General features: G+C 39.4%; 4 protein-coding genes across 4 annotated transcripts; 1 reads left to right on the top strand and 3 right to left on the bottom strand.

Moving 5' to 3' along the window:
- Positions 1-2,489: 2,489 nt before the first annotated feature.
- LOC120569438 (olfactory receptor 2AT4-like) lies at positions 2,490-3,410 on the top strand. The gene has a single exon (XM_039817307.1). The coding sequence runs from the start codon at positions 2,490-2,492 to the stop codon at positions 3,408-3,410; it is 921 nt and encodes a 306-aa protein (XP_039673241.1).
- Positions 3,411-9,278: 5,868 nt separating this feature from the next.
- On the bottom strand, positions 9,279-10,199 carry LOC120569437 (olfactory receptor 11A1-like). The gene has a single exon (XM_039817306.1). The coding sequence runs from the start codon at positions 10,197-10,199 to the stop codon at positions 9,279-9,281; it is 921 nt and encodes a 306-aa protein (XP_039673240.1).
- A 1,703-nt stretch (positions 10,200-11,902) lies between these two features.
- On the bottom strand, positions 11,903-12,826 carry LOC120569436 (olfactory receptor 6N2-like). The gene has a single exon (XM_039817305.1). The coding sequence runs from the start codon at positions 12,824-12,826 to the stop codon at positions 11,903-11,905; it is 924 nt and encodes a 307-aa protein (XP_039673239.1).
- Positions 12,827-23,527: 10,701 nt separating this feature from the next.
- LOC120569435 (olfactory receptor 6N2-like) lies at positions 23,528-24,454 on the bottom strand. The gene has a single exon (XM_039817304.1). The coding sequence runs from the start codon at positions 24,452-24,454 to the stop codon at positions 23,528-23,530; it is 927 nt and encodes a 308-aa protein (XP_039673238.1).
- Between the last annotated feature and the right edge of the window lie 3,411 nt (positions 24,455-27,865).

Below are 27,865 nucleotides of genomic sequence, written 5' to 3'. Positions count from 1 at the left end.
CACACTGCTTCTACTATTAATATTATTAGTCATAATTCCATTGTGCTTGTTAAAATGAAAATGTATTCCTCGTCGCTGCCGCACCATATGCATCCTCCTGCTAAAATTGAATTCAATTAAAACTTAGAAGGGTTTACCATGGACCAAGAAAAAAACCTTTATATTTTGGAGTGGATATGAATCACAGGCCATATACACACATTATTTTCCACTTTCGCTAACATTGTGAGTATAATTGGAAAGATTAGTTACTGATAATATTTCATGGCTCACAAGATCCTTTGCTCTTCGTTGTCACATTGGGAAAATCACTTGTTCATACATTTTGAGCAATAGAATACAATACATCTTCTTTGTAGTGCCCATGTTGTTTCCACATTACAACTTAAAGCTCATAAACAAACAAAAGTAAGAAGAACAACTTCCCAACTTAGGAAATGGGATCATTGGCCTTGACGAAGATTTCACACGCCTGCCGATAGGGGGGTGACAAACGAGTCTGTTGTCCCGGCCCAGGGTAGCGCTGCCCCGTCGGAGAGTCTAAGCAGGATGGATCTGAGATTGATCACACACTTAATTTCAGCGATCCTGCATTATGGCCAACTAGAATGAACGGCTCTGATAGAGTGAACCTCGTATGTGTAATGGCAAAACAAACGCCTTACTCAGAGAGGGCAAAGGAATTGCCAGCAGATGCAGAGGTCAGGGAATTCCCAAACTATTTGACATATTCCACATCCCACAATGGAAGGGGAAAAAAAAATCGATAGGGACTGGATAGTATATAGCAGCTCAAAAAAGGCCTTATTTATAGGAGAGGAATAGTAGAGCAGAAGACAGGGACAGGAGAGGAAGAGCAGAGGACAGTAAGAGCAAGGGAAAAGGACAGATCTGGGTGCGGGGGGCCTATCTAAGATTATTCCGTCCCAGGCCCAGGCAAGACTGTCAGCTGGCCTGATCTCACATAACCTGAGCAAACTAAGTTTCAGATAAACTTCTTCCAAACTCACGATATGGGACAATTGGAGGACCATGTGAATGCACATTTGGCCTTTCTGGAGGTCTTTGCTCTCAGAGTATCATTCTTTGTTCTTTTGTTAAGATTATTTTTTTGGGATTTAAGGCCTTTATTTTCATAGGACAGCTGAAGACATGAAAGAAGGAAACCTTGGTAATGACATGCAGCAAAGGGAGTTGAAACTTGGGCCGCTGCATCAAGGAATGAACTTCTATATAGACCCTTTGCACGTGACGTCACACTCTACTCCCGCGAATTATGAATGCCATGACGGACGGCGGAAGAGCTATTCTGTAGACGGACGGAAAGTCAAACGAGAACGTGTTCGCTGCTTAAATACTGTGTATGTTTCGCTGTTCTTGTTCTCACGAGACACATACGCAATCTGCAGAGTAATCCTCACCAACACAAGCATGTGTATGTAAAAAAAAAACAGTAGTGCAGTAGTAGCTGCTAGTTGTAGCAAGAAAGGTAAACAGTAGTGTGCTGATCGGAGCCTGGTGTGTGAAGAGCAGATTTGTTTACAAGGGAAGAAGCTTGGAGTAACGTAACTATGAAGAATATAGCAGATATACAACACAGGGAAGAGCCTTTTGAGTTATATGGTCATCCTTATTTATTTTAATCCGTGTATATAGTCGAAGAACTAGCCTCACAAGAGTTGGAAAGAACGAGACAGAGGGGCAACAGGCAGATGAACTTGCTGCTCCTAACGCAAGCTAAAGCTAGCCTTCAGTAACTGGAAGACATAGCCACACCTCCACCGCTCCATGGATTGTTATTGGGATGATTATCACAGAAGCCTGGCTGACTACACTCACCGGACGGCAGCTAACAGCTAACGGCTAGCGGGGCATGTTAGCTACCGGCAGGATCGAGACAGGGACCAGGGTAGGTGAATTTAAACAATGTCTGAAGAAGCCATAAAGAAGAAGATAGTATTATTATTATTATTCCATTTTAATTAGTGTTATTTATTTGAAACTAATGAAACTTTCCACTCATCTAATACACTATTTAGCTTGTGCTTCCGGTGATTCTGCCGTCCGTCATGGCTTCGTCACATGGTTGTGGTCACGTGTTTGCTAAGGGTCTATATGGGTGCTTGCTCTACCAGGTGAGCTACCCAAGCTCCCCAGATTGTCTTTCTAAATATGACAAGAGTCACATAACCTGAGCAAACAAAGTCTAACAAAACTATGAAGTCAGCCCTCCAGAGTTTGATCAAGTTATTTAGATGTTAGTAGCTTTTCCTTTGGAGAGATTAATGAGATCCATGGAGGTTGAAGCAGTCTGATAAAAACTTCCCACTGACTCAAACAGATCTCAGATCCAATATCTGTGTTTGCTGGACCACATCAGTGTGTATCAAGGTCAGGTACTGATGACTGAATAAGATAATGTCAGGTGCTATGATACTTCTAGTGATATACCTGTTTCATTCATTAACATTTCGTTTCAGACAATCTTAATGGATACTGAATTAAATGTAACATATATAACTTTAGATGGGCATGTGGAGGTGCAAAAATACAGATATCTTTATTTTATGATCATATTTACAGCATATATTCTAATAATGTGCAGTAATTCCACTATTGTGGGCATCATAGTGATTAACAAATCCCTCCATGAGCCTATGTACATTTTCATTGCAGCTTTGTTAATCAACTCTGTTCTTTTCAGCACTGCTATCTATCCAAAGCTTTTGATTGACTTTTTATCTGAAAAACAGATCATATCTTATTCAACCTGTCTCTTTCAGTGGTTTATATATTACACTCTAGCCTCTTCAGAATTCTTCCTGTTGGCAGTCATGGCCTATGACAGATATGTGTCTATATGTAAACCTCTGCAATATCCAACTATCATGAGAAAAAAAACTGTTTGTATTTTCCTGATTTTAGCTTGGGCTCTACCTGCTTGTCAGGTTTCAGGGGGACCATTAATGAGTGTTAATAAAAAGCTCTGTTACTTTGTTTTGAAAGGAATAATTTGCAACAGCACAGTTCAAAAACTTCACTGTGGGAGTTCAATAATGCAGAATATATATGGCTTGATTGTTTTTGTAATTGTTGTACCTCTCCCTGTACTCTTCATACTTTTTACATACACCAGGATACTTATAATAACCTATCGAAGTAGTAGAGAAGTCAGGAGAAAAGCTGCACAGACCTGTTTACCCCACCTATTGGTCCTGATTAACTTTTCCTGTTTGAGTGCATATGATGTACTTCTAGCTCGACTGGAAACAAATTTTCCCAAAACTGTTTATTTAATAATGTCTTTACAAATAATTTTGTATCATCCTCTTTTTAATCCGATCATATATGGACTGAAAATGAAAGACATTTACAAACATCTAAAGAGATTGTTCAGTCAAGACAAATAAAACTAATCACTTTTTTTAATTATGTAAAAATAGTGCAAGATGTGATTTATCTCATTCTTTGAAGGTATTTAATTTAAGGATTTGCTTCGGGCTTACAGATAGTAAAAATCATTGTTTGCTTCAATGTCAAGTCAAATAATTTGACTTATTTTTTACTCATCACGTAGTCACAAAATCCATACTGAAGTTTACATTTGTTTGTGTAGCAAAGAAACTAATTTGTTACCAGTATTGAAAATTTGTATCAGTAACATTTTTTTTTGTCTTCTGATGAATTCAAAGATATTTAAATCAACAGCCTTGAGTATAAGATGTGTGCAGTGTGATTCTATATTTAATTTGTGTTTTTTTTGCTTCTCATTTGTATATATATATATATATGTGTGTTGTATATAAAGTATTTTTTTTAATATCATTGTGGAAAAAAAAAAAAAAAATCATGTATATATTGTTGCTGTTATGTTTTTTATATTAGCAATGTATATTGTAGCCAGGACTTTAAATGAACTTTTTTAATCACCAACCAACATGGCTTGTAGATTCTTTTTGGGGGCCTTTCCCTTTATTAGAAGGGGGAAAGAGAGGGGCCGCCCCGGCTTATAGATTTTTAAAGTTACCAGCCAATCAGATTCTCCATTAACCACATTTGGTTTTTGTTTTCCCTAACTAACTTTACGTTAAATTCAGCTTCTGTGATTTAATTTGCACCATTCTGTTTGCCAACGGTTGTATGACACGTCACAACATGGTGTTCATGGGAAATGTAGGCTTAGTTCTACAAGCAGTGTTGGCTGGAGAAAGATGATGTTTCCAAGCCAAACACACAACACTACCCAAAGGTCTTGGCGGAAAACAGACCAATTCGGCAACATTTCTGCAGCTGGCTGATTCAAACAGATGCAGAGTTATTTGCTTTATTTATCGCCGGCCAAATTGGCTAGTAACTTTAAAATGTTACCCGCCAGAGTTACTTTTTATCCGCTTTTGGTGTTATTTTAAAGCCCTGAATGTAGCCTATAGTCATGACAAACAAGAAAACCAGTATGGTGAAGAAACTTCTAAGGAGACTTAGCTGGGTAAATTATGAATTGAAAACGTATTGAAGCAAACCTGATAATAAGGAATTACAACAGTCCAGCTTTAAAGTTAGACATGCATGGAACGGTTTTTTTTTTGTACCTTTTTTTGTGGGTGGCTTGTGGCTAGGAGGTAGAATAACAACTAGGTTGGCGGATCAATCCCAGGTTCCTCCAGCAACATGTCAAAGTGTCCCTGAGCAAGAGATTGTACCCCAAGTTCCTCCCTAGATGCTGCATGTATAGCTGTCCACTGCTCCTAATACTATGGGTTAAATACAGTAATAGCATTTTACTACATTGTACTCTGTGTATTTGACAATTAAGGAATAAAGTTTGTTTTGATTTGTTTGAGACAGGATGTGCCTAATTTTTTGCAATGTTACGCATGTGAAAAAGGAAGTTCTTGTTTTATGTGGGCATTAAAGAATATATCCTGATCAAAGATAACTCTAAGATTTCTTATGATGGAGCTGGAGGACAGGGCAACCAGTGTAGCTGTATCTTGGAACAGGGAAACAGCTGCAGCCAGGATCCTGGTGTGACCACAGTCCAAAGAAATCTGAGGTGAGAAAGAACCTCACAGCTCATATTCATATCCTCTATTGTGTGTGACATCGATCTGGAGTTGGTGAGTAGGAGTCATGGCAGTGGCGATGTGTGTGGTAGTTTCCTTAACCGGGCTAGCAGGCCCGGCCGGCATCCTTCTTCCTCGCCTGCCGCGGCCGACAACAATCCACTGAGCATCCACTGGTCTGGTGGATGTCCTCCGGAGGACAAGTCATGCCATTGCGGCGAAATTTTGAAGTTTATTCCTCCCTCAAAAGTAGGTAATTGAGCACTGTAGTGGTTATTTTACTACAACTGAATTCACACGGAACCTCAGTGCGAGACTACAGCTAGCCTTCTGTAATGCTACTGTACAAGGCAAAGACATAATTTGGCCCGTTTCCATATAGTTACCTAGTGACTGATATGATCATAACCACTACAGTGCTCAATTACCTATTCATAACCTGATTGATAACGCATAACCTATGCGTTATCATTTCATTTTCATGAAATGAGGTTCTACAACCTCAATCCATTTATCTAACCTGGGTGGACCAGCTTTTTTCCAACCTCGAGTTATTTGTTTAATGGCAGTAATTCTCAACACCCAGATGATATAATAATTTTCTTTGTTTAAACCTTTCGGCTGTATACCAAGCATAACGTAGTTGTTCGAAATTAGTATTTTGACCAAAGATTTGCTTCATTAATTCCAACACATTAACCCAATATGACTGAATTTTTTAACATGTATAGAGGACGTGAACCAAGTCAACTTTACATTCACCACACTCTCTCCAACAATATTGTATTTGGTTTGTATATTTACTAATTTTCAGGGGTGTTATAAAAAATCTAACCAATAATTCCCACGCATATTCCTGCCAATAGGGGGACTCTACATAACAGAAAACATTTTTACATGTATGACTCGACTCTTCTTCAGTCACTGTTATTCCAATATCTTCATCCCAAGAGTTCAAAATTTTTAATCAAAATAATAATCAAATAATTTGATTATCATTGTTATTGTTTAAAATATTATAAATTTGTCCCGTTACATTTTTAAGCTCGACTTTTCATAGACTTTCAAGATATGCTCCACAATGGGACTAAAACCTTGAAAAGACTGTATGTTTGTTGTTATATAGCTCCTTACTTGGAGATATCTAAAAAAAATGATTACTTGGAAGGTTATAATCCTTAGATAAATTTTCGAATGTATCAAGTACATGGTCTTTGAACATTTTATGGAATCTTATAAGTCCTTTAGTTTCCCATATCCTGAAAGTCTCATCCATACGATTTGGAGCGAAGTCTGGGTCCTGACTAATTTCCCTCAGGCAAACCGTATCAGTTGATTTTATTTTCATAATTTTACCTAATCTTTTTCAGCTCTTCCATGTATGGTAAATAGAGTGATTCAAATGCTTAACCCTTTCTGCAGTTTGCCCTGAGAAAATTAGGGAGGTGGGTGAGTCTACCAATTTGTTCTTAATAGATTTCCATTTAGGATTCATTTAATTATTTATCAAAACTAAAATGCTTTTAACTTGGGCTGCATGGTAATAAAAGCTCAAATTTGGTAGACCCAACTCACCTTGTTCCCTATTTTGTTGTAAAGATTGAAGTTTTACCCTTGGTTACTTTTCATCCCAAATAAACCATCCTAGCATTCTTTCCCACTCCTTAAAGCATGACCTTGTTAGATATAAAGGAAGGTTCTGGGAAAAAAAGAAAGCGTGGGACTACGTTCATTTTTATAATTTCTATTTTTTCAAGTATTGTAAGTGGCAAAAGATCCTGCCTTAAGGAGTTTTCCAGAACTTTATAGTTACATAAATACAATTTATCAATTTCTCTGGGGATTGTAATTCCTAAATATTTTATTTTATTCTGATCCCATTTCAACTTAAACCTTTTCTTAAATTCTATTTGGAGATTTCATCCTATTTCCATGGCTTCAGTTTTAGCTGAGTTTAATTTATACCCTGAGATGGCCCCATATTTTCCAGTTTCCTCCAAAAGCGCCGGTAATGATTTATATATATCAGTTAAGAATATTATAACATTGTCCGAATATAACGCAAGTTTATGCTCTTCATCTTGTATCTTAATGCCCTTTATACCCATATTTGTCCGTATGCATTCCGCCAATGGCTCAATGCACAGGGCAAAAATGTGTGGGGAGAGCAGATCGCCCTGTTTTACCCCTCTTTTTACCTGAACGGGTTTCGATAACAAACCAATGGATTTCACTCTAGCTGCTGAGTCATTATACATTCCCATCATAAAATTAATAAATTTCTTGTGAAAGCCAAATTTATCAAGAACTTGATACAAAACCAATTGAGGTCACATCTTAGCAATGGCATGGGCTTTATCTCGGTCAGTTAGTCTAACAGCATTCTGGTCCCAAATAACTAGGTTTTAGCAAATGATGCATAAACTGTATACTAACATTTATTAAGAACCAGAGGAAGCGCAGTGTCCAATGTGAAGTTGTTTGGGTAAGTGTGTCTTAAGAAAGATTCATGCATCAATACCAGAGGCTAAGCAATCCACACATTCCGTACGGACACATTTTGAATGGGCACTGCACTAGTACTTCATACAAAAAGCTACTGGAGAGATATTAGCAGTAGCTGGCGCCACCCATCAATTACAACACTACTTGTGTGGGGTTCATTTTCTCATCCACACTGATCATGCAGCTTTGAAATGGCTGTTATCCTTTAAAGACCCTAAAGGGCATGTAGCTTGATGTCATAATTATGACAAAATTTGACAGAAATAAGTTATTTAAGTTGTTTATTATTACAATACAATGATACAATGAAAAAAACTGCTTTGTCTCTCGGGGCACACAACTACAATTTCACATACAAAGCTAAATTGGAAATAAGCACATGCTCTTGTTTTCAAGGCTGTTATTTTCAAATATTGACAATATATTCGTTACATAACGACACACCTGCCACCTTCCATGCCTCTGATATAAAGCATGGGCTGTGAGTTGCATGGGAGATGAGTGTGAAACAAAGCCGAGCCAGCTATCAAATGAATGAAGTGAAAAATGGTTTAACATTTAACATTTAAATTGTTATGCCCAGCTCTATTAGGAGACTAACAAAGTAGGGAGGCCCGCACAACGAGTTAAATAAAAAAGTACCTTTCTTAAAGAGAACAAACTATTGTGTGGGATGTTAGTATTCAGTAGTGTAAGATGGGTGTTGGATGCTATGGAAGGGTAAATGCTCAACTAACCTTTAACATAAACAACAGTTCAACTAGACACAATTAAACCAAACAAAAAATAATTTGGGTGCCAGCATGGCAACAGACTGCCTGCAGGGAGAGTGAGACCAGACCTCATGAAATCAGCCTGCTGTATAGACTCCCAGCAGGTGAGGCCAATCCCCAACGAGGTGAGGGGAGACAGTCAATCATGTACCAACTGACAAGAGACAGATACAGGCCAATACAGATAGTCAAATGGTTAATATTAATATAAAAAGTTTTATAATCATATAAGCAAGTGCTTCAATACAGTATGTGTTTTTTTTACAGACTGAAAGACGTGAGTAACTGCATTCAGCCCAATGTGGTCAGTTGGAAATGTTTTGAGGAGAGGTCTGTGAGACAGTGACTCCAGAAACTTAAAACTCTCTAGCTTAATGTTAGACTAGAGGATTTAAACTGTGTACAGGTGCTGTGGCATAAAGCATGTCTTATTACATTAAAATATGACTTAATATGGACAAAGATCAAAAACATGTTCTGAGTTATGTTGGAACTGTAGTAGGTTAGGTTTTTGTTTTAACCAGATGTTTTAAACAAACTAAAATATTTAATAACAAACAAATAATTCAGGTTTCAAATGGAGCCTCATAAATGCATTTTGGCCTTATAGTTCTTTGTTTTTTTCAATTTGGGTATGGTAAACAGGTGAAAATTAAAAACAAATTGTATCTTCTACTACTACTACACTACCCCATTCTATATACTGTATACAAACACTACTGTACTATAGATATACATTTTTATTTCTCTATTTAGCCTATCTATACTTATTTCTGTCTTTGTGCTGCTGCAACTCCTGAAACCCCCTGGGGATCAATAAGTGCTTAACATTTATTATCCTATGTATATTTTAAGGACATTGATCATGTCTTTAAAGTCTTTAAATGTTCAGATTTACAGTATTACAAAACAATGACTGTACAAAAGTGTTAATACATCAGACCATTTTGCACAGCAACCTCTTCAGGTGTTTATAAATTTCTTTCATTTTCAGTCCATACATGATCGGATTAAAGAGAGGATGATATATTACTAGTTGTAAAGACATTATCAAACGTACAGTTTTGTGAAAATCAATTTTCAGTCGAAAAAGAAGTACATCATATGCAATCAAACAGGAAAAGTTAATCAGAACCAACAGGTGGGGTAAACAGGTCTGTGCAGCTTTTCTCCTGACTTCTCTACTACTTCGATAGGTTATTATAAATATTCTGTTGTATGTAAAAAGTATAAAGAGAAGAGGGAGAGGTACAGCACTTACAAACACAAGCAATCCATATATATTCTGCACTGCTGAACTCACACACTGAAGTGTGTTAACTGTGCTGTTGCAAATTATTCCTTTCAATATAAAGTAACAGAGTTTTTCATTAGCAATCAGCAACGGTCCAACTGACATCTGAGAAGCAGGTAGAATCCAAGCTAAAACCAGGAAAATATTAACAGTTTTTTTTGTCATGATAGTTGGATATTGCAGAGGTTTACATATAGACACATATCTGTCATAGGCCATGGCTGCTAAGAGGTAGAATTCTGAAGAGGCTAGAGTGTAATATATAAACCACTGAAAGAGACAGGCTGAATAAGATATGATCTGTTTTTCAGATAAAAAGTCAATCAAAAGCTTTGGATAGATAGCAGTGCTAAAAAGAACAGAGTTAATTAACAAAGCTGCAATGAAAATGTACATAGGCTCATGGAGGGATTTGTTAATCACTATGATGCATACAATAGTGGAATTACTGCAAATTATTAGAATATATGCTGCAAACATGATCACAAAATAAAGATATCTGTATTTCTGCACTTCCACATGCCCATCAAAAGTTAAATATGTTCCATTTAATTCATTATCCATTAAGGTTGTGTGAAACTAAATGTTAATAAATAAAACAGGTATATTTCTAAAAGTGTCATATAACCTGAGATTGTCTTTTCAGTCAACAGTACCTGACCTTGATAGACACTGGTGTGATCCAGGAATCACAGAAATTCGATCTGAGATCTGTTTGAGTCAGTGGGAAGTTTTTATCAGACTGCATCAACCTCCATGGATCTCATTAACCTCTCCAAAGGAAAAGCTACCAACATGTAAACAACTTGATCAAACTCTGGAGGACTGACTTCATAGTTGTTGTTAGACTTTGTTTACTCTGGTTATGTGAGTCTGTGTGACCAAACTCCTGAGACGAGACCTAAACCCATAGATATTGTTGAGCTTTGTTTTTTTGCAACAATAGTTGGGACAGATACATATGAAATGTACTTGACCTTATTGAAGAAAAAAACAATCTGTTCTCTCCAAGAGAGTTTATCATCAATCAGAAGACCTAGAAATCAAGTTGATGAAACTTTGCTTATTTCTTTGTTATTAATATGGAGTTTAACTTTTTCGCTGTTCATTTGTTTATTTCCAATCCCACCAATTGTTCCCAAAATGTTCCAGTTGAGATAATAAATGCTTAATATTTTTTATCTAAATATTTACAATAATACCCCTAAAGAACCAAGCAGGCCTGCCTTATTGCACGATTCAAATTTCCTTTAACACTTGTCATTTTCAGCATGTAGCTTGCTACCTGGTAATAGCACAGGGATTTTGGAAACGGCAACACACAAAGAGTGTGGCAAAAAATGTACTTCCGTATACCCAGACTAACCCAGACCTGGCCCACACCTCGTGTTATGAATACAAAACGTTATGAAGTGTAATGTTTTCTATTTTGAAATCAATTTTCTATCGATCAATAAATTGTCAGTGACTTCCAATATACAGTAGCAGAGGTAGGTGTAGGTGTAATGGACCGAAGTAAATCTGTGACACTTACGGATCATCCCCTGCCCCACAGTTAGGCCGAACCACGGATTAATTGCAAAGTCCAACCATCATAGTGTACTATGTAGCCTCGTAATAACAAAATATATATGACAGGAACCAAAATACGGTCCCTGTTACCCCTTGTGTTGTCCTTCGTGTCGCTGGGCCCGTTCATTTTATTTGACGTTTTTGCATTGGTCTGGCGTTGAGCTTTGGGTCCCCCGGTGACCCTTGCGTATTATATGATGTCATTTCACGTGAACTGGCACGGGGGGGGGCAGAGACCTGTGCTACACTCGAATGCGTTTGAACAGGCTAATACAAAATGTAAACTAAACAAGTCCCCATGACACGAAGGACAATATAAGGGTTACTCTCTTTATTTTTCCAGAATTAAATGAAAAAACACTTTTTGCATGCAGTATTTAGAAAATCAGACACTGGAAAAAGCAAAGATTAAACCCCTTGTGTTGTCTTTCCGTCAGAAGACAGAGAAAACATCGTATTCATATACATTTCAATACTGCTAATGAAGCTTAACTTTACTACAGAAACAACCTTGAAACTTCAGAAAGCATTTTTTGATTACATGATAAGATAAAAGCATCTTTAAAGATCAGCAGAAAAAATATGAAGCTAACAATGTTTTTCATTATGGTTAGGTCAATTAGAAACAAATGCCTTCCATGAATGAGATAAATCACCAATTTGCATTATTATTACATTGTTAAAAAGTGAATATATTAGTTTAATTTGTCTTCACTAAAAAATCTCTTTAGGTGTTTATAAATTTCTTTCATTTTCAGTCCATATATGATCGGATTAAAGAGAGGATGATACAAAATCATTTGTAAAGACATTATTAAACGTACAGTTTTGGGAACATTTGTTTCCAGTCGAGCCAGAAGTACATCATATGTAGTCAAACAGGAGAAGTTGATTAGAACCAACAGGTGGGGTAAACAGGTCTGTGCAGCTTTTCTCCTGACTTCTCTACTACTTCCATAGGTTATTATAAGTATCCTGGTGTATGTAAAAAGTATGAAGAGTACAGGGAGAGGTACAGTACTTACTAAAACAATCAAGCCATATATATTCAGCACGGCTGAATTTACACAGTGAAGATTCTGAACTGTGCTGTTACAGATTATTCCTTTCAAAATAAAGGTACACAGTTTTCTATTAGCATTCAGCAACGTTCCCACTGAAACCTGACAAGCAGGTAGAATCCAAGCTAAAATCAGGAAAATATAAACAGTTGTTTTTCTCATGATAGTTGGATATTGCAGAGGTTTACATATAGACACATATCTGTCATAGGCCATGACTGACAACAGGAAGAATTCTGAAGAGGCTAGAGTGTAATATATGAACCCCTGAAAGAGACAACCTGAATAAGATATGATCTGTTTTTCAGATAAAAAGTCAATCAAAAGCTTTGGATAAATAGCAGTGCTGTAAAGAACAGAGTTGATTAACAAAGCTGCAATGAAAATGTACATAGGCTCATGGAGGGCTTTGTTAATCACTATGATGCCCACAATAGTGGAATTACTGCAAATTATTAGAATATATGCTGTAAACATGATCACAAAATAAAGATATCTGTATTTCTGCACTTCCACATGCCCATCAAAAGTTATATATGTTACATTTAATTTATCCATTATGGTTGTCTGAAACAAAATGTTAATGAATAAAACAGGTAAATTACTAGAAGTCTCCTATAACCTGAGATTGTCTTTTCAGTCAACAGTACCTGACCTTGAAACACACTGGTGTGATCCAGGAATCACAGATATTGGATCTAAGATCTGTTGGATTTCTTAGAAAGTTTTTATCAGACTGCTTCAACCTCCATGGATCTCATTAACCTCTCCAAAGGAAAAGCTACTAACATGTAAACAACTTGATCAAACTCTGGAGGCCTGACCTTATAGTTGTTGTTAGACTTTGTTTGCTCTGGTTATGTGAGTCTGTGTGATCAAACTCCTGAGACCTTGAGACCTAAACCTATAGATTAGATGAATTGCAAAGTCCAACCATCAGAGTGTACTACATAGCCTCTGCAGCTTGTTCAAGTTACAGTGAGTTAGGTATATGCCAATAAAGTGGTTGCAACTATACTTATTAAAACTCCCTACAATGCTTGCTGCAATATTATAATAAAACGGCAAGTGTAAAATTATCCTAACGTTATCTGCAAACATGCTCCTGGGAGATGTGGGTAACATCTGGGTTACTGTACAAGCCAGTTCCTTTCTGGGATTTTTAATGTCAGCAGCTGCCTCTGTCGTTCGGATTGAGTCTGAGCATATCTGAGTCTTCTCAAGATGTCCTGTTTGATTTATGTGTGCCTAAATCAGAACCGCAACCATTAGATTGCACTAATTGGGTAATTGTCCCTAAAAGACAGTGTTTATTTGAACCATGGACTGTAAATAATAATGGATGAAACTTGGGGGTCTGAAATTACCTGGAATTCACCTGGACCTGGTATGTCTGAGACCAAGTTTTGGTTATGTTTGGTTATGTTATCCTAGGTTTGCCCCTTGCTGAGTTTACACTACAACACCAACACACACACACACACACTCACCTTTTTCATTTATGCACACCCTACACCACTGACTCTTTTGATTTCCATATCCCATTCTGTATATAGTTAAGTTGGTCTAATTTGGTTTAATAACGTGTTGTTTAAACAATTAAAATGGTGTTGTTTCCCTCTTTGTTATGACCACATGAGCCAGGTCATGACAGTCAGTCCATCATGTCATCATGTCAGCTGACAAATTACAGCTCTTCTCCTTTCTTCCTCTTCTCTCCTGGTCTCCTCTTCTCCTCTGCTCCTCCTTTCTTCCTCTCCTCTTCTCCTTTCTTCCTCTCCTCTGCTGCTATACTCCTCTTCTCCTCCTTTCTACTCTTCTCTCCTATACTTATGACCAATTATTTATTATTATGGTTAATCTTTCATTAACTGGGAGTGTCACGTCTGCCTCCGCTCTTATTGTGTTTTATGTTTGTTTTCATGGACTTCCTGTTTTATTTTGTAATCCACCGTTTGTCTTCATTCACTTCACTTGTCTTCCTGCCTTTGTTTGTTTCCCGCCGTTTTTGATTACTTTTCTCCGCCCTAATGTTATTCACATGTGTCTAGTTGTCTTCCCATCCTGTGTTCACTTGTCCCCTGCCAGATTGTTGACTCATTTTCCAGCGTTCCCTTGTTTAGTTTCCCCGTGTAACCAGACCTTTTGCCTGTATTATCGACCACGTTTGCCTGCCTGTTGGACCTGTACCGTTGCCTGCATTGTTCTTTGAGCAATAAACCAATTACCTTTATCCTTGATTCCTGAGTCGTGCATTTGGGTCCGCCATTGTATCCTGACAGTACAATCTGGCCAAGATGGACTCAGAGGCGGTGAGCGCAGCCCTGCGGGCGCAGGGTTAGCGTCTGCATCAGCAAGAGGAACAGATTGCCATTCTGCGGAATGAGCTTCTGGCTATGGGTAGTCGTCAGGAGAGCCAAGTGGTCGAAATCAGCCAGCTGGTCACACATGTTCAGCGGTTGACAGCGAGGGATTCAACTGCTGTACCCAGCACCGGGAGCAGTTCCACAGCCGTCTCCAGCCCCGCAGTTTCGGGAGGTGATTCTGTCAGGGAGAAAGTCCCTTCTTCACCGTTTGAGTCATCAAGAGAGTTTCATCATGCTCAAACTACGGCATCTGATCCTCGCAGTCCTGTGGGTTCGCCTTCTGATGAGCCGATGCAACTGGGACGGACTCGTCTGTCGCCGGAGGAGCATCACCGTCGCAGGAGAGAGGACCGCTGCATCTATTGTGCTCAGCTGGGACATTTCATTGCTTCCTGTCCAGCAAAAGAAAGGGCTCACCAGTAGGAGAGAGGGCGCTGGTACTCATGCGCCGTACTCATGTTCCTGTTTGTCCCTCTCGACCCAAGCAGCTTGGGTTTCCATGGCTTACATGACACAACCCTCACATGGACTGGGTTTCGGGAGGAGATTGTCAGCAGACCTGTTTTCTGGCTAAGATTGAGGTGGATGGAAACGACATTGTTAATCCCTACCGTTCAGCAGGAGAGGGATTCTGTTGACTTTCCTGATCTTTCGGGTGTACCCAAGGATGATCTGGACTTAAAGGAAGTCTTTAACAAGACAAAGGCTACATCATTGCCACCCCATAGACCTTATGACTGTGCCATAGACTTGTTGCCTGGTACATCACCGCCTAAGGGGCGACTGTTTTCTCTGTCTCCTCCTGAGATTGCGGCTATGAAGGATTATGTGGAGGCATCGTTGGCTACGGGGATTATTTGTCCTTCCTCATCCCCGGCAGGGGCCGGTTTCTTCTTCATGGGAAAGAAAGACAAGTCTTTATGGCTGTCGTGCTAATCATGCGGAGGTGTGGCTGTCTTCTGTGTACCTGTCATTTCTGTCTGCTGCATGCCGCCTCCCCTGAGCGTGCTCTGCATAACAGCCCTCTAGTGGCTGTGCGCGCACTCTGGTGCAGGCTCAACCAGGTGAACTGAATTAAGGTAATTAGGAGCTCTTGCTTAGTCAGTGGCTCAAATAGGTATTAGTTCACTGTGAGGGGAAGACGGACAAAGAGGACGGCAGAGGTACAAACTCTTTTACTGTGAGGAACTGGGACTTTTGATCGTGACGGGCTAGCGGTTTTCACCTGTTTCCTGATCCTATTGCATCATTGTATCAACTGATAAAAGGAAAAGAATAAACATTCTTCTGAGTGAAATCCCAAGTCTGGTCCGTTTCAAGTGTGGGCACCTCACAGCTACAAAACACTTGACAATGGCCCTGTATTGATTACAGGGGACTCAATGACATTACGGTAAAGAACCGTTATCCTTTACCTTTGATTTCCACAGCCTTTGAACTGCTTCAGGGGGCCACAATCTTCACCAAGTTGGATCTTCGTAACGGCTACCACTTGGTGAGAATGAGGAGTGGAGACAAGTGGAAGACAGCCTTTAACACCTCCACAGGTCATTACGAGTATCTTGTAATGCCGTTTGGACTTACTAACGCTCCAGCTGTGTTTCAAGCATTAGTTAATGACATTCTCAGAGACATGTTAAATAGCTTTCTGTTCGTTTACTTGGACGATATCCTCATCTTTTCATCCGATCTAGACTCTCATGTGCAACATGTTCGCCTGGTGCTTCAGAGACTTATGGACAATCGGCTTTATGTTAAAGCAGAGAAATGCGAGTTTCATGTGTCCACTGTGTCCTTTCTGGGCTTTGTGGTGTCGGAAGGAGTGATCCAGATGGATCCAGAAAAAGTAAGAGCGGTTGCTGACTGGCCTGCACCCACTAACCGCAAGCAAGTCCAGCGGTTTCTGGGCTTTGCTAATTTCTACCAGAAATTCATCAGGAATTACAGTACGGTGGCGGCTCCTCTTCACGACCTCACTTCAATCAAGACGCCATTCCAGTGGTCTCCTGCAGCCGAGCGGTCGTTCTCCCGCTTGAAACAAAGCTTCTCCACCACACCTGTGTTGGTGCTGCCTGATCTACAACGCCAGTTTGTGGTGGAGGTGGACGCGTCTGATGTGGGTGTTGGAGCCGTCCTGTCTCAACGTTCCTCGCAAGATGAGAGACTCCATCCTTGTGCTTTCTTGTCCCGTAAGCTGTCTGGAGCTGAGAGAAACTATGATGTTGGCAACAGGGAGTTGTTGGCAGTCAAAGTAGTTTTGGAGGAATGGCGGCATTGGCTGTAGGGGGCGGAACAGCCATTTCTCGTCTGGATGGATCACAAGAATCTGGAATACCTGCGTTCTGCTAAAAGACTGAACTCTCGCCAGGCCAGATGGGCCCTGTTTTTCAACAGATTTAACTTCACTTTGTCGTACTGTCCTGGGTCCAAGAATGTGAAGCCTGATGCCCTGTCCCGTCTGTTTGATCCTGACCCCTCTTCCGAAGAACCCGTGAACATTTTTGCCTGAGTCCTGTGTGATTGGGGCCATAACCTGGGAAGTGGAGGAAAGGTTTAAGAGGGCTCAAGATGGATTAATGGTTCCTGCAGGTTGCCCTCCCAACCGCCTGTTTGTTCCTGCTGACCTTCGGGCTCAGGTCATCCATTGGGCTCACACTTCACTTCTGTCTTGTCATCCGGGGGTCAAGAGAACCGTTTTTGTGATACGGCAACGGTTCTGGTGGTGGAGAAAAGTGTTGGGGAGTATGTGGCTGCGTGTCCAGTCTGTGCCCAAAACAAGACTTCACGTCAAGCTTCTGTTGGAGTCTTGCAGCCTCTGCCTATTCCCAAGTGGCCTTGGTCGGACATTTCTATTGACTTTGTTACTTGATTGCCTGTGGACAGGTTTTCCAAAATGGTAAATTTTATTCCCCTGCCCAAGTTGCCTACCGCAAAAGAAACGGCGGAGGTTCTGCTCGCCCATGTGTTCAGGATCCATGGCTTGCCTACTGATGTGGTTTCTGATCGTAGTCCTCAATTCATCTCCCAGTTCTGGAAGGCCTTCCGCACGTTGATTGGGGCCACGGTCAGCTTATCTTTGGGTTACCATCCGGAATCCAATGGACAGACTGAGCGGCTTAACCAAGAGATGGAGAAGGGCCTTTGCTGCCTGGTTTCTCAGAGTCCTGCATCTTGGTCTAAGATGCTTCTGTGGGTGGAATACGCCCACAACACACTGCCCTGCTCATCCATTGGCTTGTCGCCCTTTCAGTGCGCCTAGGGTTACCAATCGCCGCTGTTTTCCGCTCTCGGAGGTTGGGGTGCTCTCGGCTATGGCCTTGGTCAGATGCTGTCGACGGACCTGGACAAGGGCTCGACAGGTTCTACTGAGCAACAAGGACCGCTACAAGAGACAAGCTGATCGTCGGAGGTCTGCGCCGCCCCATTACCAGGTGGGCCAGAGGGTGTGGCTGGCCACAAAGGACCTTCCTCTGCGTACCGAGAGCCGGAAGTTGGCCCCTCGGTTCGTGGGACTGTTTCCTGTTTCTAAGGTGATTAATCCTGATTAATACTGCTATAGACCCATATCTATCTTACCCTGTCTTTCGAAAGTCCTCGAAAGCTTGGTCAACAAACAGATTACCAACTATCGCGAACAGCCACCCTCAAGGTCATAAACAACATCACAAAACATTGACAAAAAACATTACTGTGCAGCCTTCTACATTGATCTGTCCAAGGCCTTTGACTCTGTTAACCATCATATTCTTATCGACAGACTCAACAACCTTGGGTTCTCTCATGACTGCTTCGCATGGTTCAATAACTTTTTCTGATTGGGTCCAGTGCGTTAAACCTGAGGGACTGTTGTCTGGACCCATGGGCGTCTCTACGGGGGTGCCACAAGGTTAGATTCTCGTGCAGACTCTTTTCTCCTTATACAGCAATGATGTGGCTCTTGCTCTTGGGAACTCTCAAATCCACCTCTATGCACACAACACCATCCTGTACACATCCGGCCCCTTATTGGATACTGTGCTACCAAACCTCCAGGAGAGCTTCAATGCCATTCAGCACTCCTTCTAAAACATCAAATTACTACTAAACTCTGGCAAAACCAAGTTCATGCTTTTCAATCAATTGCTGCCCACCCATGCTCATCCAATTAGCATTACCACGCTCGATGGCTTGGAATTAGAAAATGTGGCGGTGTACAAATACTTAGGTGTCTGGTTAGACAGTTCCCTCTCCTTCCAGCAACACATAAACCATCTTCAATCTAAAGTTAAGTCTAGGATCGGTTTCCTATTCTGCAACAGGGCCTCCTTCATTCATGCTGCAAACTCGCTTTGGTGAAAATTACAATTTTACCAATTCTCGATTTAGGTGATGTCATTTACAGAACTGCCTCAAACTCTCTCCTGAAAAAACTGGATGTTGTCTACCATAGTGCCATACATTTTGTGTCCAGAGCCCCCTTATAAAACCCACCATTGCAACCTACATTATCTCACAAAAGTGAGTACACCCCTCACATTTTAGTAAATATTTCATTATATCCTCAAAATAACTCAACACACAGCCATTAATGTCCAAACCGCTGGCAACAAAAGTGAGTACACCCCTATGTTAAATTCCCAGTTATTTCATGGATCCAGGATACTATGCATCCTGATAAAGTTCCCTTGGCCTTTGGAATTAAAATAGCCCCACATCATCACATACCCTTCACCATACCTAGAGATTGGCATCGGGTACTTTCCATAAAATCATCTCTCAATCCAAATCAAACCAGCTATTAGGCTAACTGACATAAAACCCATTAAACAATATAATGAAATATTTACTAAAATGTGATGGGTGTACTCACTTTTGTGAGATACTGGTTATGCATTAGTTGGCTGGCCCTCGTTACACACTCAATGCTTAACTCACTGGTACCAACTCATTTACAAGTGCTTGCTAGGCAAAGCCCTGCTGTACCTTAACTCACTGGTCACAATAGGTTTACCCACCCGCAGCCTTTGCTCAAGCAATTACATCTCCTTGGTCACCCCAAAAGCCCACACCTCTTTTGGCTGCCACTCCTTCCAGTTCTCAGCTGCAAATGACTGGAATGAACTACAAAAAACCCTGAAACTCAAAACCGTTATCCCACTAACTGCCTTTAAAGGAATACGCCACTGTTTGTTGAAATAGGGCTTATCACGGTCTATCCTGGCTCTAGATAGTTGGGCCAATGCATTTTTTGTCTCAATGCAAGTAATTAGGTTGTTTTTTGTCTTTTTTGGCTCACTTTTACTCACAACATGCTAACTGACAACATAGGATTCCATTCACTACGCTAACCTAACTAGCGGCGGCGCTACCAGTGTTGCACTGGACTAAAACAATGCATGCACAAAAAATGCGTTGGCCCACCTATCTACAGCTAGGGGAGACCGTGATAAGCCCTATTTCAACAAACGGTGGCGTATCCCTTTAAAGTACGTCTGTCTGAGCTCCTATCCAATCACTATCACTGTACGTGCTAACTGTTTTCCATCATTCATTGTCATCCATTGCACTGTTTTGCACACCCTTATTCCATTCTCTGTCATGCCCCATTGCATAGTTGCACAGATGCACATCTCCACCTGCACTGCTATCATATCTGTTTACACTCTTTCGCACTATTCATCTGCCCTGGCATCGGTTATTCTTCCCACCTTTGTTGTCTAAATGATCTACATCACTATCTAGACCACAATCTGCACTAACTGTATATTAACTCTTTACTACATTTCAGCATTTATATAGTCTGTCTATTATTATATTGTGTTATTACTAGTGTTGTTTTCGTCAATGAAAATTATGACTAAATATCGTCGTCAAGGAACCTTTATCACATGAGGAAAATGAGACGAGACACAACGTAAATGCTGGTCATGCGACGATGCCTATAATGCAATATTGTTGACAAATAAACACAAGACTAAATGTGGTTTACAAAATAAAAACTATGCTAAAATGTCTCTTCATTTTCGTTGACCAAATCGAGACGAGACGAAATGTTATAACGTTATTTTGTCTCGTTAAGTCGCATTATTATTATTTTGTAGTATTTCTGCTCCCTGTGTCTCACTTCAGGGGCTACATCAGGTCGCACTCGGGTCGGACTGCACAGACGCATGCGACGTTACTTCCTCAAGCCCTGTTGCGGCGTTATTTAATTTAGAAGATGCAGCGGTGAGTTAGAGAGTGAGACGAGCGTCAACGACAACAAAAAACGGCCAGCCGTAGTTCATCTTTGGGAGAAAAAGAATAAACATTTGGAAAAACTTTTATTACATAGAAGTGGAAAAGAAAACGGAATGTGTTGTGGAAAAAGATGGGGAGAAATGCGGCCACAAAATCACAGGAAAACACCACGAACCTTAAGAGACATCTCAAGCCAATAATGAAATTGAGGTAAGTCAAGACATTAACATACCGTTACTTTCTATTTTAGAAAGTGTTAAGAATATTTACAAAATGACGTGTTCTTCGATTTCTGAGGACGAAGGAGAGGCTAGGGTCGAATTTGAAAGATTAAGCAAGATGGTTTAATAAAACAACATGAAAAATGACAGTCAACAGAAAACACAAATATTACACTGCAGCTGACAGCGGACTGCTCTCATGCTTCTCTTGTGGAGTCACAGAAGAACAGTCCTGAGATCGTCTCAGGAGCCCCCATTTATCCTGTCCCTCAGGATAAAGACACACCTGAATTTAGGTTTACTCCAGGTCACAGACAAAGGTCGTTTCACATGGTAGTGCCGATTCGGTTCAAGTTTACATTTCCTTTGTTCTAATCACGTCTGGCCCTAGCAGGGAGTGGCTCCCCAAAAGCAGAAACAATAGTTATCTTTCCTGTGGGGACAATGAGTCTTCTTCATATGCTAAATGTCAGACATGACCTGATTAATTCTTTAGAAGCTAGGTTTTGGGTGAGGCAGTCAAATGCTGATTAGTGTAGTTATTTGATTAGATCTACCAAGTACATTGTGTTTAAACTTTTTAACTTCAACAAAAGCTCTTGCCAACTCATGAGGCTGTGGTTAATGTCTCATTTTAACGACAGCTTTAGACGTTATCCACTGGAGCTGAAAACAACTGAGACAAACGTGTGTGACTAGGGCGAGGGTTTCTGACTGACTCCATGTGTACTAAGCATCCCTTGTTGGCCAAAATTTTGGTTTTGTCTATACTACTAGGTACTTATACTATATTTACTGGATTAAATAAAATTGCATTACTAAAAAGAGACTAAAATACAATTTAGTAAAACTAGACTAAATGTCATACATTTTCGTTGACTAAAACTAGACTAAAATGTCATCAGTTTTCATTGACTAAAACTATACTAAAATAGACATGGATAATTCTGACTAAAATAAGACAAAAATGCTCAGACTTTTAGTCGACTGAAACTTGACTAGACTGAAAAGAGTATGAACGTGACTAAAACTAATACAAACTAAAATGACAGCTTGACACAAAGACTAGACTAAAACTAAAATTAAGTCAGTTTTTACCAATTTTAAAATTTTCTTTATCAGAAATATGGATTTCTTTCAACCAAATTCACCAAAAATAACATGGGTGGTTCCCAATTACGTTATTCACAAGTAAAATTAATGAACAGCTTTTCCTGCTTCAGGGGAGACAGGGCCGGACTCTCCAGAGCAAACCCCCGTCACTCCACTCAGGAGCTGGCGAAACAACACCAGACAGCTCCGGTGGTTTTGATGAGCTGCAGCATTTATATGTGCTCAAACTGCAGATTAGCTAATGTATATTTACTTGATAGCTTCACGGCTAAACTTTAACTCTCCTCTGCTCTGATCACTCTCTCTTGCCCACTCACACTTGATCACTTTCTCTCTCGCTTCAGCAGCGGTGTCATGTCCCTGGTTGACAAGCTGGCGAGAATATCCGAAACTTGTTGCAAATTTGCATCGCTGCCGGTGTGAATAATATTAATGTAAAATATATGCAGGTGATTATTTTGCATTTCTTAGTGATTTAAGTATTTTAGTATGTTATAATCTATCATTGTTTAAATTGATCTTACACGTTTTTTGTTTGTTTCTGTTAAGGTTAGTGTCTCCATAGGTGTTTCAGGCCCAGACTTGTAACAAATTCACAGCCCAAGCTCAAGACAATTAAAAACAATTTTAGTTACAAATAATAATGAGAAACGCCTGGCAGAGGACATTCAAGGAAATATCCTTACCTCTATGACGGCAGTGTGTACAAAAGAAGCTAATAAATATTTCAGAAAGTACAAGAATGTAAATAGATCCATAAATACAGACTCAGTTCTGCAGTTCATGATTTACCCAAGTGAGGCTGTGAGTTCCCTGCACAGGGCTGGTTTTCTTGTTTCTCATGGGGATTTCATGGATATGTGCATGTGTGTAACCGCTGCAAATAAGGTTCAGTTCACAAACAGTGTTAAAAACAAAAAATATATGACAGAAACCAAAGTACGGTCCTGTTACTCTCTTTATTTTTCCAGAATTAAATTAAAAAACACTTTTTGCATGCAGTATTTGCAAAATCAGACACAGGTATGCGCATTTGCAATCAAGGCTGTTCATTTAAACATCTTGGAATTTTCAATCAGAAGAATGAGAAAAACATGGTATTCATATAAATTTCAATACTGGTAATGAAGTTTAACTTTACTACAGAAACAAACGGTTTTTTTTTAGATTACGTGATGAGATAAAAGCATTTTTAAAGATCAGCAGAAAAAATATGAAGCTAACAATGTTTTTCATTATGGTTAGATCAATTAGAAACAAATCCTTGAATTAAATGCCTTCCATGAATGAGATAAATCACAAATTTGCATTATTATTACATTGTTAAAAAAGTGAATGTATTAGTTTAATTTGTCTTCACTGAACAATCTCTTTAGGTGTTTAAAAATGTCTTTCATTTTCAGTCCATAAATGATCGGATTAAAAAGAGGATGATACAAAATCATTTGTAAAGACATTATTAAACGTACAGTTTTGGGAACATTTGTTTCCAGTCGACCTACAAGTACATCATATGCACTCAAACAGGAAAAGTTGATTAGAACCAACAGATGGGGTAAACAGGTCTGTGCAGCTTTTCTCCTGACTTCTCTACTACTTTGATAGGTTATTATAAGTATCCTGGTGTATGTAAAAAGTATGAAGAGAAGAGGGAGAGGTACAGCACTTACAAACACAATCAATCCATATATATTCTGGCCTTTTGAAGTCACACAGTGAAGTGTGTTAACTGTGCTGTTGCAAATTATTCCTTTCAAGATAAAGTAACAGAGTTTTTCATTAGCAATCAGCAATGGTCCCACTGACATCTGACAAGCAGGTAGAACCCAAGCTAAAATCAGGAAAATATAAACAGTTGTTTTTCTCATGATAGTTGAATATTGCAGAGGTTTACATATAGACACATATCTGTCATAGGCCATTGCTGACAACAGGAAGAATTCTGAAGAGGCTAGAGTGTAATATATAAACCACTGAAAGAGACAGCCTGAATAAGATATGATCTGTTTTTCAGATAAAAAGTCAATCAAAAGCTTTGGATAGATTGCAGTGCTGAAAAGAACAGAGTTGATTAACAAAGCTGCAATGAAAATGTACATAGGCTCATGGAGGGCTTTGTTAATCACTATGATGCCCACAATAGTGGAATTACTGCAAATTATTAGAATATATGCTGTAAACATGATCACAAAATAAAGATATCTGTATGTGTGTACTTCCACATGCCCATCAAAAGTTATATATGTTACATTTAATTCATTATCCATTAAGATTGTCTTAAATTAAATATTAATGAATAAAACAGGTATATTACTAGAAGTCTCATAGAACCTGAGATTGTCTTTTCATTCAACAGTACCTGATCTTGATACGCACTGGTGTGATCCAGGAATCACAGAAGTTGGATCTGTGATCTGTTTGAGTCAGTGGGAAGTTTTTATCAGACTGCATCAACCTCCATGGATCTCATTAACCTCTCCAAAGGAAAAGCTACTAACATGTAAACAACTTGGTCAAACTCTGGAGGACTGGCCTCATAGTTGTTGTTAGACTTTGTTTGCTCTGGTTGTGTGATTCTGTGTGACCAAACTCCTGAGACCTTGAGACCTAAACCAATAGATATTGTTGGGCTATTGTTGATTAGATCATTAATGTGCGTCAGTCAAGTTGTATTGCACCATGTAAAAAAAATGTCTACATTAAATAATCACAACAAGATTAAACTGTATCTGCTTATGCATTTAGTTTTTTTTGGAGCACCTGTGGTGCTGAATTTACTAAATGTGTTTTTCAGGGTTACCTCCAGGATTACCACCCTCCTTTTAAGGAAAAGGAGTAAAATCAACCGGGTACCCACGCTTCACCCTGCAAAATCAGCTGCCGGCCAGCACAGACAAAGGATTTCCTTGGATTGTTGTTGCACCTGAGTCGTGGCTGCAGCTGCTGCTGTCTTCCTGCTCAATGGCCACTGCTACTACTTTTATTATTATTAATCATAGTTCTATTACCTTTTTTGTCACTGTTCATCATGGCATTCCAATATATTCCAACAAACCATTTAGGCCCTTTACAGGTATGGGACTTTTTTATACTCCTAGAGGATTTAACAGATCCTTCCCAAATTGGGTCAACAGCATGTCTAGCCAAATTTAAAAGCTTTTGTGTTTTTGTGGAATGTGAGCGTGGCTGCAATGTTTCACCATAACACAGGAAGCTGTTGTAACTGCACTTTACATTGTCCGATCTACCTAAAACGTCACATACTGGAAAAGAGTCCCGACCTGGAAACATCTAAATTAGATGCCCATATTAAGTCATGGTCATAGTGCCATCTGCTGGCAACAGGAATCAGTCGTATGTGACAAACATTCAATTTCTCTGAAATTTAAATGGTGTGGTTTTAACATGATATATGTAACAGAGTCAAAAATGTAGTGTATTTTTATATATGATTTTTGCCAAAAATGAACAGCGTTGTTTAATAGTTGTGAATGGCGCCACCCTTGGCCATATGGTGTACTGCAGATCTGCAGATCTGGTGTACTGCAGATCTGCTTCGTGTAGTCTTGTAGTCTACTGTATACTTTTAATCGGTAGGTTCAGTGTACAAAGTACTTCACCCAGTATATCAGTTTTCTAAATGTAAATTGATGTTTAGGTTGACAACTCTGATGTATCTAATGTGTTATATTATTCCCATGCACTGTAACGATCGTACTACATTTTGCATGTTTTGACAGAAAGTTTGTTAATGTTTCCTTTTGACTGTGAGTTTCTGCATACTGAAGCTAACGTGGCTAACGTGGCTAGCCGTAAACTCCGCTAGTCACGTCCATACATTGGAAGTAGTACTACTCTGTGTGTATCATGTGTGTATTTTTAATCTCAGTATAGTTTTGGTATATGTATGAATATTCCCGAATGTTAATTCGTTGTCGTTCCATGTGTGTTAACATTCTGTCTGGCGTGCCTTGCTTGCTAGCAACCACTGATAGCGTAAAATGGGATATTGAAGTAGTACATGTAGCCTATGTAATGCAATGCATGCTTTATATTTTGCATGTGCAGATGCTGTAAATGTGTACACCCGACCTTCTCGTATACGACAAAACAGCATCTCTGATTCATAATTTAATACCTTTATAACCATAATTAGAAGAAAACCTCTCGTCTGTTGAAGCTAAAAGCTAACAGCCGCCTTGTTCTGTGGATGTCTTTAGTGTCTTCATAGCCCTTACAGAAGGTTTTGTATCCAGCCTGGAAGTCCAGAGTTTTTCGGGGTCTTTGAACAATAAATCCCAACTGTTACATCCAAGATTGATACACTTTATGTCCATAATTTATGATTTTTCGTCCGTTAATTGTAAGTAGGTAAGTAAGTAAAATATATTTGTATAGCACATTTCACAGATAAAAATCACAAAGTGCTTCACAACAAATGGGTGGATACACAACATTTATACATTGCAGTACATAATCAGAAAAGACACTTAGGATACAATAAAACCGGCCTAATCACCCTATGGTCTATTGAAACGCCTCTTTAAAAAGAAGAATTTTCAACTGAGTTTTAAAATTTGTCACTGAATCCAAGCAGCGTACGGAAGGAGGCAGTGAGTTCCACAGCAATTGTCGGCGATCGCCAATGTCGCTGATGCTAACCATCCATTTTGTTTCCCATGATGCTCTGGGAGACGCTTGTTGATGTCTTGCCAACCAATGGAAGGCTGGTCCATCAACACATTAGGCCCATATAAGGCCGGCAATACGTCATCCAAGACACCAAGCAAAGATTGTTTATTGTGAAGAGAGATCACCCGAGGATATAGAACAGAATAGTTAGATATGACCAAAGATCGTCTATAACTGTTCTAAACCGTTCTACAGAGAATAATAGCATTTCTGTTTTGAGTTTTGGCATACATTGGGCCTTATTTGAAGAAATGTAAATAGTTTGTCCTTTATATGAGTTATAATGTTCTTCTGTTGTAGACAACACATATTCTTGTGTAGAGTTGCTGTGTGTGTGATATCAATAAATATGACATTATTATTTTGAGTACTGGCATAAGTGAATGTCATGAGGGTAAAAGTCTCTGGACTTTTTTTTAAGAAATGTAGATATTTTGTCCACTGTATAAGTTATAATTTTTTTTTCTTCACAGTTTGACTCCTAATACATATGAGAACTGTTTTAGACAGGAGATTGGCTTAGCTTTTATTGCTTTGTGTGTGATAGCAATATATATCTGTGAGATTCAATTTCCGTTTTATTTTTTTATTTGTCTTTATGGTTCCACAACCTTTTTCATTTTCATTCAAGTGACATAACTGCAGCACACATATTCTAATAGCCCAGTTTGTCCTGAAAGAAGTTTGTCCTGAAAGAAAATGGTGTTTGTAGATTGACAACAGGGTTGATGTTTTACAAGCTTTTTTTAGAAAGTAAAACCAGATGGACCATAAGTTGTAAAAAATACCTGAGGGCATAACATTTATCCATTGTCTTTGTCACACCTGCAGCTGGTGTAGAAGTCTGCAGCTAGACATCTAACTGGCAGCTGAAGAAGAGACAGCTTTACATCACATAGATATATACACTAGATGTCGCCTTGAGGTTCTAAACATACGTCAAAACCGCCGCCATCTTGGAACAGGGGTCCGACATTTTCCCGCAT

Source organism: Perca fluviatilis, chromosome 12 (assembly GCF_010015445.1).
Source record: "Perca fluviatilis chromosome 12, GENO_Pfluv_1.0, whole genome shotgun sequence".
Classification (NCBI taxonomy): Eukaryota; Metazoa; Chordata; class Actinopteri; order Perciformes; family Percidae; genus Perca; species Perca fluviatilis.
The sequence above is the reverse complement of the archived record's forward strand: the minus strand, read 5'-3'. Positions and strand labels throughout refer to the sequence as shown.